Genomic DNA, 15,814 nt, shown 5'->3' with positions numbered 1-15,814 from the left:
CATGCAACCCATAATGCCAAGAAAATGCAGTTCTTAGACCAAACCTTCCTTCAAAATATTTTGTTTAAAGCTCTGGAGAAGTTTTCTGACATGATGTGTCAACACTATTTTTGGCTCCATTACAAAGAATGGTTTGACTTTATGACATCTTGGTTCAATGCATTTATTTAAGTCTCAGATGATAATATAAACATCAGAAGACTACAGTTAGGTTGAAAGTAGACAAAACTCCAGTATCCCACATAACACATTGCAGATTTAGGTACCTAGTAACTAGCTCTGCAAGAGTTTCTTGATCACTTTCTTATATAAGGGTGCTTGCCGGTCCAGGCAAATTTTCCTCCCATTCTTCAGAGTGGCTCTGTCAGGGGAAAGGGAAGGAATGCACTCACTCTTCGGGGCCTTGGTTGGAAGAAGGGAATAGAAAGAGAGGAATGAGCAGAGAGGAGAGGGTGGGCCTGAAGGATGGGCAGGACTCACATGAGCTGGGGAACCGCACAATGGCGTCCTGCCTTGATCACTTCCAATGTGGTGATATGCTTAGGATGAATCCCAGAGGAGATGGTCTTCACACACACACAGTGAAGATCTGCATCCGCATCGCCTTCTTCAGGGCTAGCTGAGGACAAAGGGGGAGGAGGGGGAGGGGAGTAAAGGAGGTGATGGGGGTGACCACATCATCAGCTCGTGGTACCTCTAGACCTCTTCCTCACCCTTGGCTATAGCACCACCTCTCCCTCGGAAGGCAGGTGGGCGGTGAAGTGCAGTTGGCAAGCCAATTCAGAATGGCCGGTGTCTAAGAGCTCACTTCCCCACCCCTGAGGCTCCTGAACCATCTCCAGGTCTCTAGGATCCCTTCACCCGCTCTCACCACTGGTGAAGGCAATCACGGCTGGAAGAAACAACAGGCCCAGAAGCAGCAGCCCAAGGCTGGGCCAGGAGCCTCGACACACTGCAGCGGCGCTCATATTAAGAAGGTGGCACTAGATCCAAGGACTAGAACAGGGCCACTGGGGCCTGAGGCTCTAAGTGCAGACCAGTGGTTCCGGAGACTTCCCAGCACTTTTTATCACCACTGCCAGCCCAGCCCGGAAACCTGGGATACAGGATGAGGAACTGCCCTGCGGAAGCAATGACACTTGGGGAACAGTAACCAAGCTCTGGCCAGCCAAGATTAAAACAAAACAGAGCAAAAAGAAAAGCTGAGGTAAGCTATCTTAACTAGTGACTGGAGCCACATTTCCAATGTGAATTTATATGAATAATGACAGAATTAGAAAGAGTAGAACTTCAATTTAGCAAAAGGTATGTCATATGTGACAGAGTTTTCTGCTGTCACTGTACAGTGGACCAATGTGTCGCCTTCCCAACTTCCAGTTGCATTACTCCAAACTGTCTCCTGCCTTTCTTGCCTATCACTCTTCCTGTCGATGACAGTGAGTTTGACTGTTGTGTGGTTAGAGATGTGTGGTTTGAAATTTATTTTCTACCACTAGAAAGGTTAAAGTTAGTGCCTGGACAATGACTTCTGAACTTCATCCTTATATGGAAGCATTCCCTAGTCTTCTAACTACTGTCCAATCTACTGCCGGAAGCAAGATCTGTTGTCCTCATTGCTCCTTTTAGAAAAATCACCAGTTATATTTGAATATGTTGCTTTAATAACATCTTTGAGCCTAAATATTTCTCTTGTCAGCTCAAATCTAAGTGAGAAGTGAAGAAAAGGAAAGATGCAGAGGTCACAAGGAAGCAGAAATTTTGAGTCAGGTGTAGATTAGAAGAAAGGACATATAATAGGTAGGATTTTACTTGGGGGGTGGTAGAGGAGGAAGGGAGGGAGAAGGAAACTGGGATCATCATGTAATTCAATCTTGTTTGTAATTCAAATATATAAAAAAATTTTAAAAAGAAGCAAAAAAAGAGAGTGTGTGTTAGGACAGTTGGAGATCTCTGTATTACCGTATGCCACATACGGTCATAATTATGTGGCCATTTATCTGCCTCTCCTGGATAGTGATATTGTCAAGCATAATTCCCTGAAATATATGTTTCTGAACACTCAGCATTGACCACAATGGCTACTGCCAAGCATGTCATAATCTCTATGTGTTTAAGGAACTGAAACTCAAGACCTCTGCTAGGTCAGCAACAAAAGGAATGGATAAGAGAGTTTGTATATGGACATCAAGGAAATAGTTTGAGCAGCTTAGCCCCAGATTTCAGCATTTGCAGAGTAAAGGAATTCAGGCAATAAATGTCAGTCAAGGCAACCTTTCTCTACATTTAAAGAAAACAATCCAGTATAAGTACACAGCAGCAAGAGATACCTTCTTCACCTCAAGAAGAATAAACATGGTATAAACACTGCCATGCTAAGACCCAGTCTTGCCAACTCCCAGTGGGAGGAAGACTGCCTAGGGCAGGCACAAGATGCCACAGCTGTTTTTAATTATTGGAACAAAGCAGATGAAAGTTGTCTCCATTTACTGCTTCATCATGAGTTTATGGACACTTGTGTAATTATTACTGAATAAGTGTTTGTTTTACAGGCAAAATATCCTCAAGCGATGAGCCTCTGCTGGTGAAGAGGCAGAAAAGGGAGTTCTCCAATATGTGAATGACACTCTTAGCATATAGGTGTTCCCCAAAGTCCATGCACAGTTTGGAGTAGGTAAAATTCTCTTTCTCCATGAGCAGTATACACCACGAGAGTTCCATATCAAGTAGTATCTTGTGTGCCAATAACATGTGATATGTAGTGGAGTCTCCTTAGGGAAGGACAAATCCATGGAAGTATCATGCTCCTGTGGTTAAAGACCAGGATTCAAATATGCACTCTGATCATTTTATGTTCTGCAGCAGGTTTCTTTTGATCCTGGTGGGAACTGATCCCAGAGCCTCTCTCATATCCTGGGAAAGCCACTGAGCTACATTTCCAACCGAAGGCAAGTCTCATGATTTCTTAAACTTCAGGTTCCCTCCCTCCCTGTGACATGGGGAGCATTAGTGCTTCCTCCAACAACCAATTCCTAACATTTATGCATGGGCTATTATGTGACTACAGTATTTAAAGTATTTGAGTTCAATTCTTTTCATTCTCACATCAGCTCTATTAGACAGGCAAGAGATCATTCCCATTTTAGAGATGAAGAAAATGGCACAGGTATCAAATTAGTGACTTTACCTGACAATATTGTGAAATACTGAACAATTTTTTTAAATAGAGGCTTGGAATGTTGCCCAGTGGCACAACACTTGCCTACCATACATGATGTTACAATTTCATTGTAATAAAGAGAGAGGGAGAGAGATGCAGATAAGACCCATCTAACAACTTTCCATGTTTCAGACAATAGAGACGTTTTTAAAAACACAGATTGTTATTCCCCTTTTCATTGCATGCTTTTGGTGCTACTGGTGTCAAACATATTCGTTATAAAGTAAATGACTTCTGCTTACAAAAGTTATATTCTATGACTTTATTATGTTCAATTTGAAGGTTAAAACAAACATTAGAAAACATTGCAGAGGTTGCTTGGAAACAAGGCATTCTAGGTCTAAGACACTGGAAAAACTCTTATGAACAAGTATCTACTGAGCAAGTATAATCTTCTTGGCTCCAGACAGTTCCTATTATCACTGACCACTGTGAAATTTGTCAAGATATATGTATACGCATATATGTATATAACAACAGTAATGAAAAAAGAGATCAAGGATATGAATAAGAACAAGGAAGGGGCTGTGGAAAGGTTTGGAGGGAGGAAGGGGAGGGGAGAAGTGATATAACTATATACTCAAAACTAAAAGAAATAATTCAAAAAATACAGATATACAACTTGACTTAATGCATTCATAAAGAAAATTTCAACTAAAGAAATGAAAAGTACAGCACTATGTTTAGCCAAGAAATAAACCATAAATTGCATGTTACAACTCAGTTAGCTCATTTTCATCCTCTTTACACCATCCTTTAACACACCTTCTCAGAACACAATGTAATTTCTGAGACAGAATGAAAATGTATCCCCATCTTAAAGTGGAAAATGATTCCAGAACATCCAGATATCAAAACCCCACCCTTCTTGCACAGTAAGTCAACAGATAGTTGGTCAATAACCTTCCAATATCTTCATGACTATTTTCTTGATGGCAGGGGCATTTGGGTCCAGGCAGGTTTTCTCCCCACCTTTCAGTGTGGCTCTGCAAAGGAGAACAGGTCCATGAGGGTGGAGAAGAGAGTACAGGTCAAGGTGAAAAGTTCCCTAATGACAAAAAGAACAAAGAACTAGGGAACTTACATCACTTCCACGTTGGCACAGTGGACTCCTGGCCTGAACACATTCACAAAGGAAATTCTACTGAGTGGGATTCCAGTGACTATATTCGGACATCTACAGCGCAATTCAAGATATGGGTCCACATCATTAGCTTCATTGGAACACAAGAATTCATTAGTGATTATAAATATTTTTTCTTCTTTCCTTACTTGGAAATTGAAGGTATTTGTCCTTCTTTCACACAGACATTGTACATTTTTCCTATAAACTTTTAATAACAAAGCTTGTAGACTGTCTACACACATGAAATGCCCAAGTATATTTTAGATTTCTTAGTCATTACACCCTCCAAAGCCAGTAGCCCCAGTACAGTCACTTTGTACACACCCGCCGTCTCCCACATACACACCACAAGCTGCCTAGACACAAGCTGAAGGGAAGCAGCCCTCCACTTTCATATTTCCCAAAACTTCTCTTACATTTTCCAACTGTAGTGGGAACCAGCACAGTGAGGAATAGGACCAGCAGTGGCCACAGCTGTAGGTTATGGAGTGGTCTGGCCCTGGTACAGAAGGATGTAGGTCTGTGTCTGAAGCCCATGGTGGAGAAGACTGAGCTAGAACTGTTCCCAGAGCCAGGAGACTCAAGGTGAGGATGAGCCGCTGCCTTGAACACTACTGCTACTTGGCTTTCTATGCCTCCATGCCTCTTTTTATACTGCTGAAGAGGTGGAGAAGGGGAAGTGAGTGTATGTGGGATGTGACCATAAAAGGGTGGTCAAGTCCTGCCCAACCCACATTGACCAGACAGGTTAAAAATCCTGCAGAATTAGCTACAAGCTGTGCATCATTTCAAACACATTCCTGCTGTCACTCTCAACATCTGACTCTTACAGATGAATAAGCACCCGACTTAGAGGTAAGACCTAGGCCAAAATACTGTAAGTATTTTCGCTTTGTGAGGAGGGAGTCATGAGCCACACCCTTCCTACAATGCAGTGTGGGGGCTTAATAGACACCATTCACACAGCTCCTTGAGAAGGAGCTGCCCTTCCCTACCAAATGACAAAGAAAGTTCCTGTGCTGGTTCTTGATAGGTGTCAGAATTTGTTTGGCATGTGGGGTAGAAATATGAGTCACTTACTATAAAGGGTTCCTATAGATATGCACTTATGGGCTTCTTTCTGTCTTCTAAGTAAATTTTCTTTTGCAATTTCATCCAAATTTATATAAATGAAAACATTCTCCTTTAAGTTGTAAACTACTTGTTTCTACTGTATGAGTATGTGTGAACATGAAGATAAACATATCTGTTGTCCCTTTTATTTTTAAAGAAATAGTCATAAACTGTAGATACATAGTATATGAGTTAAATATGTTATTTCCTCTTCATAGTTACTCCATACTACTGCTTTTCAATGGTAGCCATCAGTAGTTATCATTGCCGAATAGAAATTTGGCATTTATATTCTATCTGCATTTATATGTATGTATGTATAAATTTATGGAGACTCACATTTAATACATGTGCACAAAAAGATCTTTCTGCACAGGGAATGAATGTTTCTATAAGGGTCAACACTCTGAGTGAAATATAAAGGATTTAAAATGTTTCATTATCTTCATTTTTTTTTGGTTTTTTGAGACAGGGTTTCTCTGTGTAGCTTTGGAACCTATCCTGGCACTTGCTCTGGAGACCAGGCTGGCCTGGAACTCACAGAGATCCACCTGCCTCTGCCTCCCGAGTGTTTAACGGCGTGCGCCACCAACGCCCGGCCCATGATCTTCATTTCTAGCCACCACAAACAACCCCATGTATGGCTGACAATATTTATTGACTTCACTGTACACTTTTTAATCCATACTTAACACTATTCAAACTTCTTTCCATGTTCAATTGGTGAGATTTCTATAATTCTTTTTTCTTAGGTGCAAGGAACAGTTACTCCATGTAGACCAAGCTGACCTCAAACTCACTATGTAGCAATAGTGAGTCTTCTCAAACTGTGGGTCTTGGCTTTTGGGGGAGTTGGCAAATGGCCCTTTCACATGGGTCACATATCAGATATTTAAATTGTGATTCATGACAGCAGCAAAATTACAGTTATGAAGTAGCAATGAAATAATTTTATGGTTGGGGGTTACCATATCTTGAGGAACTGCATTAAAAGGTCTCAGCATTAGGAAGCATTGAGAGTACTGCTATAGAGCCTAGGGTAGCCTTGAACTCATGGTCCTTCTTCAGCCTCCCAAGTGCTAAGATTACAGGCATACACCATGATGACCTGTTTTAAGACAATCAATAAATGTATCTTGTCAGTAAGGTTCAGGAGAAAGTACCAACAAATCAATTGTCCTGTAAGTTTTACAAGCCTTATTAGTCAGTCAAGATAAAACATCTATCTGGTAGCTTCTATTTGTTCAAGAAAAACTAAACACCTATTATGTGCATAACATTATGAACTTCTTGTGTGACTTATTCATTTAACTTTTTCTATCTCCAGAAAGACCTAAAATATCTTCCCAAAGAATTGGGACTTCAAATAATACTCTATATTCATTACTAGGATTATTACTGTTAGTTTCTATGCCTATGATTTATATAAACCCTTTCTGTTTCAATGGTAAAAAATAAAATAGGGAAAACAATGGTGATTTGTTGTGGAAATGTGCAAAGAATATTTTGTAACAGCCATTCAATTAGAAGCAGCTAGATTATATAGAATTATAATTTTATAACTACTAGAAAATGAATAGATGTTGGAGGCTCCTAGATTTAAAATAACTTAATAGCCTTTTTCATTAATCTTTCACTGTCACTTCCATTTTCTACAATGTGCAGTAAGTTATTTTATCTATTTTCCCATTAAGCCACCTTATAAATAGCAATCATTCAGGAAACAAGCAAGTTTCTATGACCCAAAATAAAACTTATCTGCTAGCTACTTTTTTATGGATACTAGAAGGTCATTTATTCCTTAAAATTAGGACACAGTAGCTCTGCTCGACATGAAGCATTTTGAATCTCTCTCTCTCCCCCCTCTCCTCTCTCTCTCTCTCTCTCTCTCTCTCTCTCTCTCTCTCTCTCTCTCCCTCCCTCCTTCCTTCCCTCCCTTTCCCTCCCTATCCCCCCCTCTCTCAGATAGCTCTTCTAAGCAGTACAGAAATGAGTGATCACCCGAAAATCACGTGTAAAAGCATTCGGTGTAGAAGATTCCAAGGTCAGTAAAAATTTCCATTTGTTAAAGTTGAGATGGTAGGCGGGCAAAATATTTTCTGTGAGAGCTGGAAGCAAATGTTTTCTGCTTGGTGTCAAGTTGACAGAAACTGTGCAAATGTCAAAAACTCATGACACTCATGTTAGCTAAGGGCTCTCCTTTCTGCCCCTGGAGGGAGGTGAGGATGAGGAGGGGCTAGGGAGGTGCAGATGAGGAGGGGCTAGGGAGATGCTGATGAGGGGGTGGGCAGTGCAGGATGAAGGGCCTTTCCAGATACTGCTCCTCTGGAGCCTTGCTACACTTTCTAGGCCTGAGAAAATATATTTTTAATAACTGCATTTGCGGAACACCAAATGCATGGCCGTGACTCACTTCCACTGCAGTCATTGTTTGAGGACATTGTAACCTAAGATTGCTTCAGAACCTGAGAACCCATTATTACTCAGTATCACTATTTTTTTTTTTTGCTACATGTCAAATCCACTCTTATTTTTTAGTGGCTTGAAATAATTCTTCTTCTTTTGAAGGTTCTGCTATTATTGAACTTGAGCTTTGGCTGTTGTCCTCTCCCCAGGCTTCCTTTAGAGAGACAGGGGGTTAACCAGCCACTCACAGCACTGAAAACTCAAAATGCTGCCTCTGCTTGGGAACTGGATGGTTCTGGCTGCTGTGACTTCTCCCTACCGTGATCCTCTCTCTACCCTTCTCCTCTCTCTCTACTGTAGGTCTCTCCCCTCAAGAAAACCATTGTCTTGTGCTGGGGAGATTGTTTTGTGGATCAAAGCACTCATCCCAAAGTCTGATGACCCAAATTTAATCCCTAGAACCTGAGTGATGGGAGACACCAACTCTCCCACGCTGTCCTCTGGCCTCCACAGACATCCACAGAATGAATAGATGCAATATTGGTTTAAAAAAGAGAAGCCATTGTTTCATGGGGAAATTCTGTATTTTCCATGAAAAATATCATAATCATCCTCAAGCCACAAGGAACCTGCACAATGTCTGGTCTGCTAAGCAATGACATTTGATTTACAAATGGTGATTGGGTCATACATTTGATAATGCTGCAACATAACCGACAGAAAACATTATATAGAGTATAGGCTTTTCTCATGTCTTTTTTGAAAAGATTTATTTATTTATTATGTGTACAGTGTTCGGCACCAAATCTCATTACAGATGGTTGTGAGCCACCATGTGGTTGCTGGGAATTGAACTCAAGACCTTTGGAAGAGCAGGCAGTGCTCTTAACTGCTGAGCCATCTCTCCAGCCCTTCTCATGTCTTTTAACATAGATTTAGAAATAAATTCTTAGAGTACTAAAATCATTCAAATGTAGCAACATAAATTTTAAAACTATATATGGATTTTAATGTCCATATCTCAATTTTATCACTGTGAATAGCAGTTTGAGTTAGGAAACTGAGGACAAGAGCCCTGCTTCCAAGACAACCCTCAAAGCTTGTGAGGTAGGTGTCATAGCATGTGTGCGTGAGGGACCTGAGAAATGGGATGATATGTAACTTGTCAAGGCTGCATGCCTAGAAATATTCAGAACTAGATTTGAAAGGCAGCAGCTCTGGTTGGGTACTGTGTGAAAGCTGCAAAGGGGGATAGCCAGGCCCTTTAGAGGAGTAAATCAAGGATTCCTTTTCACCCAGCTGAGAAGTAGAGCAGAGCAATTGAGAAACACAAGCCGGGTGGTGGTGGCATGTTCCTTTAATCCTAGCACTTAGAAGGCAAAGGCAGGCAGATCTCTGTGAGTTCAAGACTAGCCTGGTCTACAATAGCTAGTTCCAGGACAGCCTCCAAAGCCACAGAGAAACCCTGTCTCAAAACCCCGCCCCCAAAAGAAAGAGAAACACATCCATTAAGATGTTTTCCACAGTGGGCATGGGGATGGGATGTCTTGGCAGACTCTCTAAATTTGTAAAACAGGATCCTAATATTGATTGAAACAAAATCTTAGACTTAAACTGTAGGTCTCCCCGTGTCACTATTTCTCTCTTCATATTTGAGATATAAACTATAAACGGCCCCTCTCAGGACACTGGAATTAATTCTACTAAGAATGAACCAAGTTTCAGCCCAAATCAGTACACATTCTGCTCCTCTTCCTTGCTTTAGTCACAAAGGTAACTAGAATTCCCCAGGTGCTCCTCTGTGTGGTAAATTCCTCATCCTGTGACATCCAGGAAGGATTTTCAAATTAAGTGTGTGAGAGTTTACTCACAAAAATTCTTTTCCTCATGCAAGCATTAAAAGCCATGGTAGATATACAAAACTACTAGTCATATTTTACCATAAATCTGTCATACTTTAGGAATTAATTGTGTCACACTCAGAGGCAAGTCTGGTAGAATCAACAAAGGATGCTACAAACTAAAAAAAAAAAAAAAAAAAAAAAAAAAAAAAAAAAAACCCTGCCTGAGCCAAGGCAGACACACAGACTTACTTTTAACCAGCCACACATTTAATTCCTAGTGTGTGGGAGAGTTTCAGGTAAATAAGAGAGTGAAACAGTAGTTAGAGGTTAGTGTGAGGAACCGAGAAGGCGTATCCTTAGAAGATAAATGTTAGATGAATTTCTCCCAGGTGCTTTCAGCCTTGAATGTGTTAATAGAAGGATCAACTGGTAATGGCAGGTACTGTGGAAGGAACTGTTGAAAGAAAAGGTATAGGCTCAGGCCCCAAGACCAAGTTCTCAGCACAAAGGAGATTTATTTACCCCAGAGGGACAGAGGGATAGAGGGGCAGGGATAAGGGTCAAAGGTAGGAGATAGAGGGAGAGGGAGAAGGGGAAACAAGGAAGGGAGAGGGTTAAGGGGTATTTGTTCCAGAGGACAAAGGACTGCCTCTCTATAGAGACAGACAAGGCACATAGGAAAATGGTGTATTATACAGGTATTATACAGGTAACATTGGAACCCTGTGTTAGGATGGTCATGTTAATTAGGTGAGCCAAAAGAGGCTTCTGATGGCTGGGCCTCAATAATTTGGTAGCTGGACCTAGGTGGTCAGTCTCAGGAGGAGGAAGTGGCCAAAAAAGGGAATAGACCTTGGGGACTTGCTTTAGGATTGTAATCTAATGGTTTTAGCAAGGCAAAGGGAATGGGGAGAATGACAAGGCCTGCTTGCCACACTCAAACTGGCCAGAGTCCCTTCCTCTGCCACTGAGGCTCAGTGAGTCAGGGGTCTAGAAGCAAAGTAAACTTACAAATTTCACATCTGGATAAAGCCACAACAAGACCATGAAGATGACAAATAAAAAAAAAAAAAAAAAAAAAAAAAAAAAAAAAAAACAGCTTCTTTACCTCATTCAAGCTACTACGGCACATATGAATCAAACTATCTACTTTGTTGTAAATGGGACATGGTTTTCACTGCCCTGGGAGTACTTTTCTTTTCACAAATAGGCCTCTGTGCAATGTTTTACTCACTTGTGCATGCGCTTCTAAAGACACCACTGTATACTTTTGTGGACAAATGAACATATGGAATATTCATTTGTTCACAAAACATATTTCATCAACCAAGGGTGTTTTCTGTGTTTTCATTTATTACTCCAAGGCACTTCATCTGTCAGAAATCATTCTAATGAAAGACTGTTCAAAATACACTGGAATTTAGAGTTCATGGCAGTCTGGTTTGTTTCTTCACATTTCCTGTAATTCATGAGTTAATAAAATGTATTGTTTGAGAGATTAAAGAAGCTACTGTGTGTGTTTAATAACTTCTTCAACTTAGAGGTACTTCCTAATTTTCTATACTATTAAAAATCTTGTCAACAAACCATACTTTTTAAACTACTCCGGGCTGTCTCACATCTTTGAGCCTCTTCCTCTCTAACTTTTACCCAGGCACATCCGGACATGACAATAGAAAATGTATCAGTTGATATTTTATATATAATGAGAGAGGTTAAGTGATAAAGAAAAACCAAAGCTTTTATATAACTAATAATATATTAGTTCACATTTGTATATGAAAGTGCATACCAATATAATAGTTTAATTGTAGCAGATATGTATTTGTGTATGAGTTAGATTGGCATCCTTTTGGCTGTTCCTAAACAAATGGTCTATTTATACAAATTTCCATCTTATTACTAGAGAGAGAATGAGGCTTCTTTGGTCTAGATCATGCCTCTATTTAAATATATATATATATATATATATATATATATATATTTACTATGCCTTAAACTCTGTCTTAGGAACTATGATGAAATGATAGATACTGTCCTTACCCTCATGAAGACTACAGTGATAGTGGAATAGACAGACACCAAACACTTTCACATACAAAATGTTGCAAAGGAAAAATGGAAAATTCTATGAGAAAATAAAAAGGATCCATAATCTGTTAGGGAGATGGGTGAGAGGTTGTTTTGAGGAAGTGAGAGAAAATATGGAGGTCTGTCTGGTGAATTCTGAGGGAGATGTTATGGACTGGGAACTTTCCTGTAGACAAGGAGAAAAGAGACAGGTTAGTCAACGCCTACCATGAACTAGGTTGTGGACTTTAGGACAGTATTCAACTGTCCTAACTTGGGCTAGGAGGGTGTTGGCTCAGTTAGTCAGTCTGTATCACACATTTGGGATACAGAGAATATGGTGGCTACCTTAGGAGAGTTGTTTGTAGATTAGGATGGAGAAACCCACAAACAAACAATAACAAAGCAACATTTGTTGTAACTCAGTCATCTAGTATCTAAAAGATGCTGAGCTGAGAATGACAAGGAAAAGTGTCATGAAGGGGTATTGCTGGACCCAAATTATGAAGGATGAGTAAGCCTGCTCTAGTGAGGGAAAAAACAAGGTGTAAAGCTATTGCAGGAAGAGCCCTAGCAAATGAAACAGAATAAGCCTGACTAGAGAACCAAACTCCCAACTTGCAGAGTGTGAGGGAGATGCAGAACTTGAGAAGAAAATAGCATGACAGGAGATGCATTGCCACGTTACTTGCTGGGCTTTAGCACCTTTTATTCTACGTCTAGGAAATAAGGAGTGCGCTGATTATCTCTGTGTCACTGGAACGGGCATCTACAGTGAATTTTAAAAGGGTAAAAGGGGGGAAATCTGTTTTGGCTTAGTTTTGGAGGTTTGAGGTTTTGGTTTGTGACTAATTGGTTTTGGTGCTTTGTCTCTGGCAGTACTCTATATCTGGCAGGAGAGCATGGTGGAGGAGACAGACCTTTCACCCATGGGGGTGGGGGGAGAAGAGGAAGGTGATGAGGGTTGGGGTCCTCACATCCCCTTGAAAGGCATGTGCATTATGATGTAAATGCCCCCTTCTGGGTCCCACTTCCTAGAGGTTCCACTGCCTCCCAACATGGAAAACTCAGGGACTCAGCCTTTAATGCATGGGCCTCTGGAACCCACTTGAGAGCTGAACTAGAGCAGAGATGGAGAAGTCTTATCATATTTGTGATTTCTAAGATCCCCAGAAGCTACTGATGTCCTGAAGAAATAGCCAAAAGGGGCATAAGCTTAGAGAAGGGTTGAAATAGTGCAAGGAATTGGGGAAATGGGGTCTTTGTGCAGGCCAGGGAGCTGGGAGTTAGCTGTGTGGATAATGTAGATTCAGGATAATGAGAGTCACCATCACAAGAAATCAGAAACAACCTGAGTGAAAATCATACATATTTTATTTTTTCTTCAAAAAGGTAATATAAACAAATGAGACACTTTAAAAAGTATAATCTTAAAATAATGTATATGAGGCATACATTAATTTCCTCATAATGAAGCAGTTAAATTCTCAAAAAGACCCACTACAGACATCTAAATACCAAAGCACTGCACTGTGTGTTTGGAGGAGGCAAAGTGATGTATTCACACTCAAGCATGTTTAGTATGCTTTCAAAACTCTAAGAATATAGATATTTGCTAAAGTTTCTCTTACTAGAAATCTCTTAAATGAATTTTTATGAAAACCAGGCAAGAAATTTACCTGATTCTTATCTTCTTCATCTACCTAGAACATGGATTTTGTGACCCAAATAATAATACTAATAAACTAGTTAATAAATAGCACACAATCAGTTTGACAATAAGTCATGACATTATGCCATACTAAGAAGACATCAAATGTCTAAAATTGTAAGATGAGAATACATTAATCCTTCTAGAACTTACACATTTAGAAATTCTAAAATGGAAATGTATTCTATACAGGTTTCTGCATGACATACAAGCTTGCTAACACCATAAAAGTTATATACCACTTTTAAGAAAAACTCAACACACCCAGTTGAAACAATAAAATAGCTCCCATTTCATGAGAGAGAGAATGAGGGTGTCCCCATCAACAGCTTCTAACAGAACTTCAGTAACCTGTTAATTCCATAGCCTTCCCAAGAACACTACAAGGTATACACATGTATATACACACACATACATACATACATTTTCTGAGACAAAATGCAACAGTCACCTTCACTTCAAGACATTCTGAAAGGTTAACAACCAAAGATTCTTGACTTACACCCTAAAATGCCACCATTTGCAATAGTGTAACAGATGGTAGAAAAAAAAAATCTGATATGCTTTGCTAAGTACACGCATAAACTGAGGGGAAAGCTCCAGGGACAGCGGTTTCCCTTTGCCCTTCAAAGCAGGGAGTTCACAAAGAAAATTACTGGGGCGGGGGCGGGGGTGGAATTAGCTCTTCCTTCTTGTCTTCATTGGGGCCAGAGTCCTTGGAAATTTTTCTATTGATCACTGGGCGATTTTTCCAGAGCAAGTGCATTCCTCTTAGTTTTCTTATTTGCACTGTTAAGAAAAGAATTATATCAGTAACTAAAATGCCTCGCTCTAGCCTAACACCTCACACCCCCGGCCCTCCCACAGACACCGGTAATGAGTTCTGGGTTATTGCTCAAATATGTGGAATTTGTAATAAAGATTTCCCAAGAACACCCCAGAACAACTTTCCCTTCTGAATCCTTTATTCTAAGCCCAGTTTAGAACGTGATACTGGAATCTCAAATCTTACTGGGAGAACCAAGAAGACCTTGTCAGTCCGCAGAGACTAAGAACCCCAGAGAGCAAGGTATCAAGTACCTGTCCAGTATTTTCTGAATGACTTTCTTCATCACAGGAGCTTCTGGGTCCAGACAAACCTCCTTCTGATTCTTCAGCTTAGCTCTGTAGAGGAGAGAGGTGAGAGGAGAGAGGTGAGAGGAGAGAGAGAGAGAGAGAGAGAGAGAGAGAGAGAGAGAGAGAGAGAGAGAGAGAGAGAGAGAGAGAAATGCACAGGTAAGCCACAGTGACTGAAGACCAAGGGATCTAGGACTTCCCTCTCCCGAGGTCACCTGCACCCGCCAGAGCAATATCAGTCAGAACTCACATGACTTCCACCCTGGGGCACTGTGGACCTGCAGTGATCACCTCCAAATTAGCGATCATTTTGGGATTAATTCTCGGAGTTACGCTTAAGCAAACGCAACGCAGCTCTGTTGCCGCTGCTGCTGCGGCAGGACCCCCTGCGAAAGAGACATGGTTAAACGAGCGTGCTGGCAGAGCTCTCTCCCAGCCCCTGGGATCTGGTGACTGCGGTGGCCGGCTGGGGTGTGTCAGGCACAGTGTGCTCTGCACGTACTGCGCTCTCACCTTCAGCTAGATGCTGCGGCAGTGTGAGCAGCAACAGAAACGCCAGCCGCGCGAACAGCGAGCGGGAACCGCCAAGGATGCGGGCTGAGCGGCAGGGCACGAGGCTCATTGTGGACAAGATCCTGGACCAGGGAGCACTGATTCGAGAGGTGCTGGAGGTGGCTCTAGAGCACTGTGTTGTTCTCAAACCAGCTGTACCCCCTTTTTATCTGCGCTTGTCTCTTCCTGAAGGCAGGAGATGCTGCGGAAATTCCCTGGACTTAGGAGTTGGGGGAGGGGAGGTGCAGAGGGGCTGAGCAAGGGCTTAGGGAGGAGGATGGCTAGAGGAGTGGCGCCTTGCCAAATCTGAGGAGACTGTTGTAGTCCCGCCCCAGTAGAAGGCTACTGCTCTTGCCAGACACCCTTTGGGGACCTCTCCTCCTCCTGTGTCAGGACTAGCTAAGGCCAGGTTGCACAGGGATTGCACACTCCTACGGATGCCCTTCCTTTCCATGTGGGAAGACTGGAGCCGAAGGAATGAGGTTTGGCTTTAGAAAAACCCTCTGTAGGTCTTTAACCTTTATTACTAGGGACACTACTGTTGGGTCTGGGGAGGTGAGCCAGCAGTTAATAACACTGGCTGCACTTGCAGAGGACCCAGACCACATGGTGGCTCCCAAGCGCCTCTAGCTCCAGTTCCGGGGGATACCATATCCTCT

The 15,814-nt window shown here is 41.5% G+C and overlaps 3 protein-coding genes across 4 annotated transcripts; all 3 read right to left on the bottom strand.

The window, feature by feature from the left end:
• Nucleotides 1–273: 273 nt before the first annotated feature.
• LOC100758214 (platelet factor 4-like) lies at nucleotides 274–968 on the bottom strand. Of its 2 annotated transcripts, none has more exons than XM_035453195.1 (3): nucleotides 866–968; nucleotides 481–604; nucleotides 274–361 (listed from the first exon to the last, which is right to left on the bottom strand). In XM_035453195.1, exons 1-3 carry the CDS (start codon nucleotides 966–968, stop codon nucleotides 274–276), a joined length of 315 nt encoding a protein of 104 aa, XP_035309086.1. The 2 variants fall into 2 exon arrangements, with proteins under 2 accessions (XP_035309086.1, XP_027244180.1); XM_027388379.2 differs by having other exon boundaries at nucleotides 481–619; nucleotides 872–968.
• Nucleotides 969–3,464: 2,496 nt separating this feature from the next.
• LOC100757920 (permeability factor 2) lies at nucleotides 3,465–5,009 on the bottom strand. Its single transcript, XM_027388378.2, has 3 exons — nucleotides 4,760–5,009; nucleotides 4,302–4,431; nucleotides 3,465–4,203 (listed from the first exon to the last, which is right to left on the bottom strand). The coding sequence occupies exons 1-3, from the start codon at nucleotides 4,878–4,880 to the stop codon at nucleotides 4,113–4,115; spliced, it is 342 nt and encodes a 113-aa protein (XP_027244179.1). The 5' UTR covers nucleotides 4,881–5,009; the 3' UTR covers nucleotides 3,465–4,112.
• An 8,237-nt stretch (nucleotides 5,010–13,246) lies between these two features.
• LOC100759933 (C-X-C motif chemokine 5) lies at nucleotides 13,247–15,536 on the bottom strand. Its single transcript, XM_027388377.2, has 4 exons — nucleotides 15,117–15,536; nucleotides 14,854–14,989; nucleotides 14,568–14,651; nucleotides 13,247–14,276 (listed from the first exon to the last, which is right to left on the bottom strand). The coding sequence occupies exons 1-4, from the start codon at nucleotides 15,223–15,225 to the stop codon at nucleotides 14,216–14,218; spliced, it is 390 nt and encodes a 129-aa protein (XP_027244178.1). The 5' UTR covers nucleotides 15,226–15,536; the 3' UTR covers nucleotides 13,247–14,215.
• Nucleotides 15,537–15,814: the final 278 nt, after the last annotated feature.

This window comes from Cricetulus griseus (assembly GCF_003668045.3).
Source record: "Cricetulus griseus strain 17A/GY chromosome 1 unlocalized genomic scaffold, alternate assembly CriGri-PICRH-1.0 chr1_1, whole genome shotgun sequence".
Taxonomy (NCBI): Eukaryota; Metazoa; Chordata; class Mammalia; order Rodentia; family Cricetidae; genus Cricetulus; species Cricetulus griseus.
The sequence above is the reverse complement of the archived record's forward strand: the minus strand, read 5'-3'. Positions and strand labels throughout refer to the sequence as shown.

Coding starts and splice junctions, on each gene's coding strand:
- LOC100758214 (XM_027388379.2), bottom strand. CDS start 968: ATGAGCGCCGCTGCAGTGTGTCGAGGCTCCTGGCCCAGCCTTGGGCTG. Junction 620..871: donor CGTGATTGCCTTCACCAGTG/GTGAGAGCGGGT, acceptor CTTTGTCCTCAG/CTAGCCCTGAAGAAGGCGAT. Junction 362..480: donor TGTGCGGTTCCCCAGCTCAT/GTGAGTCCTGCC, acceptor TTCCCCTGACAG/AGCCACTCTGAAGAATGGGA.
- LOC100759933 (XM_027388377.2), bottom strand. CDS start 15,225: ATGAGCCTCGTGCCCTGCCGCTCAGCCCGCATCCTTGGCGGTTCCCGC. Junction 14,990..15,116: donor GCCGCAGCATCTAGCTGAAG/GTGAGAGCGCAG, acceptor TCTCTTTCGCAG/GGGGTCCTGCCGCAGCAGCA. Junction 14,652..14,853: donor TGCCCCAGGGTGGAAGTCAT/GTGAGTTCTGAC, acceptor TCTCCTCTACAG/AGCTAAGCTGAAGAATCAGA.
- LOC100757920 (XM_027388378.2), bottom strand. CDS start 4,880: ATGGGCTTCAGACACAGACCTACATCCTTCTGTACCAGGGCCAGACCA. Junction 4,432..4,759: donor TCCCACTACAGTTGGAAAAT/GTAAGAGAAGTT, acceptor GTTCCAATGAAG/CTAATGATGTGGACCCATAT. Junction 4,204..4,301: donor TGTGCCAACGTGGAAGTGAT/GTAAGTTCCCTA, acceptor TCTCCTTTGCAG/AGCCACACTGAAAGGTGGGG.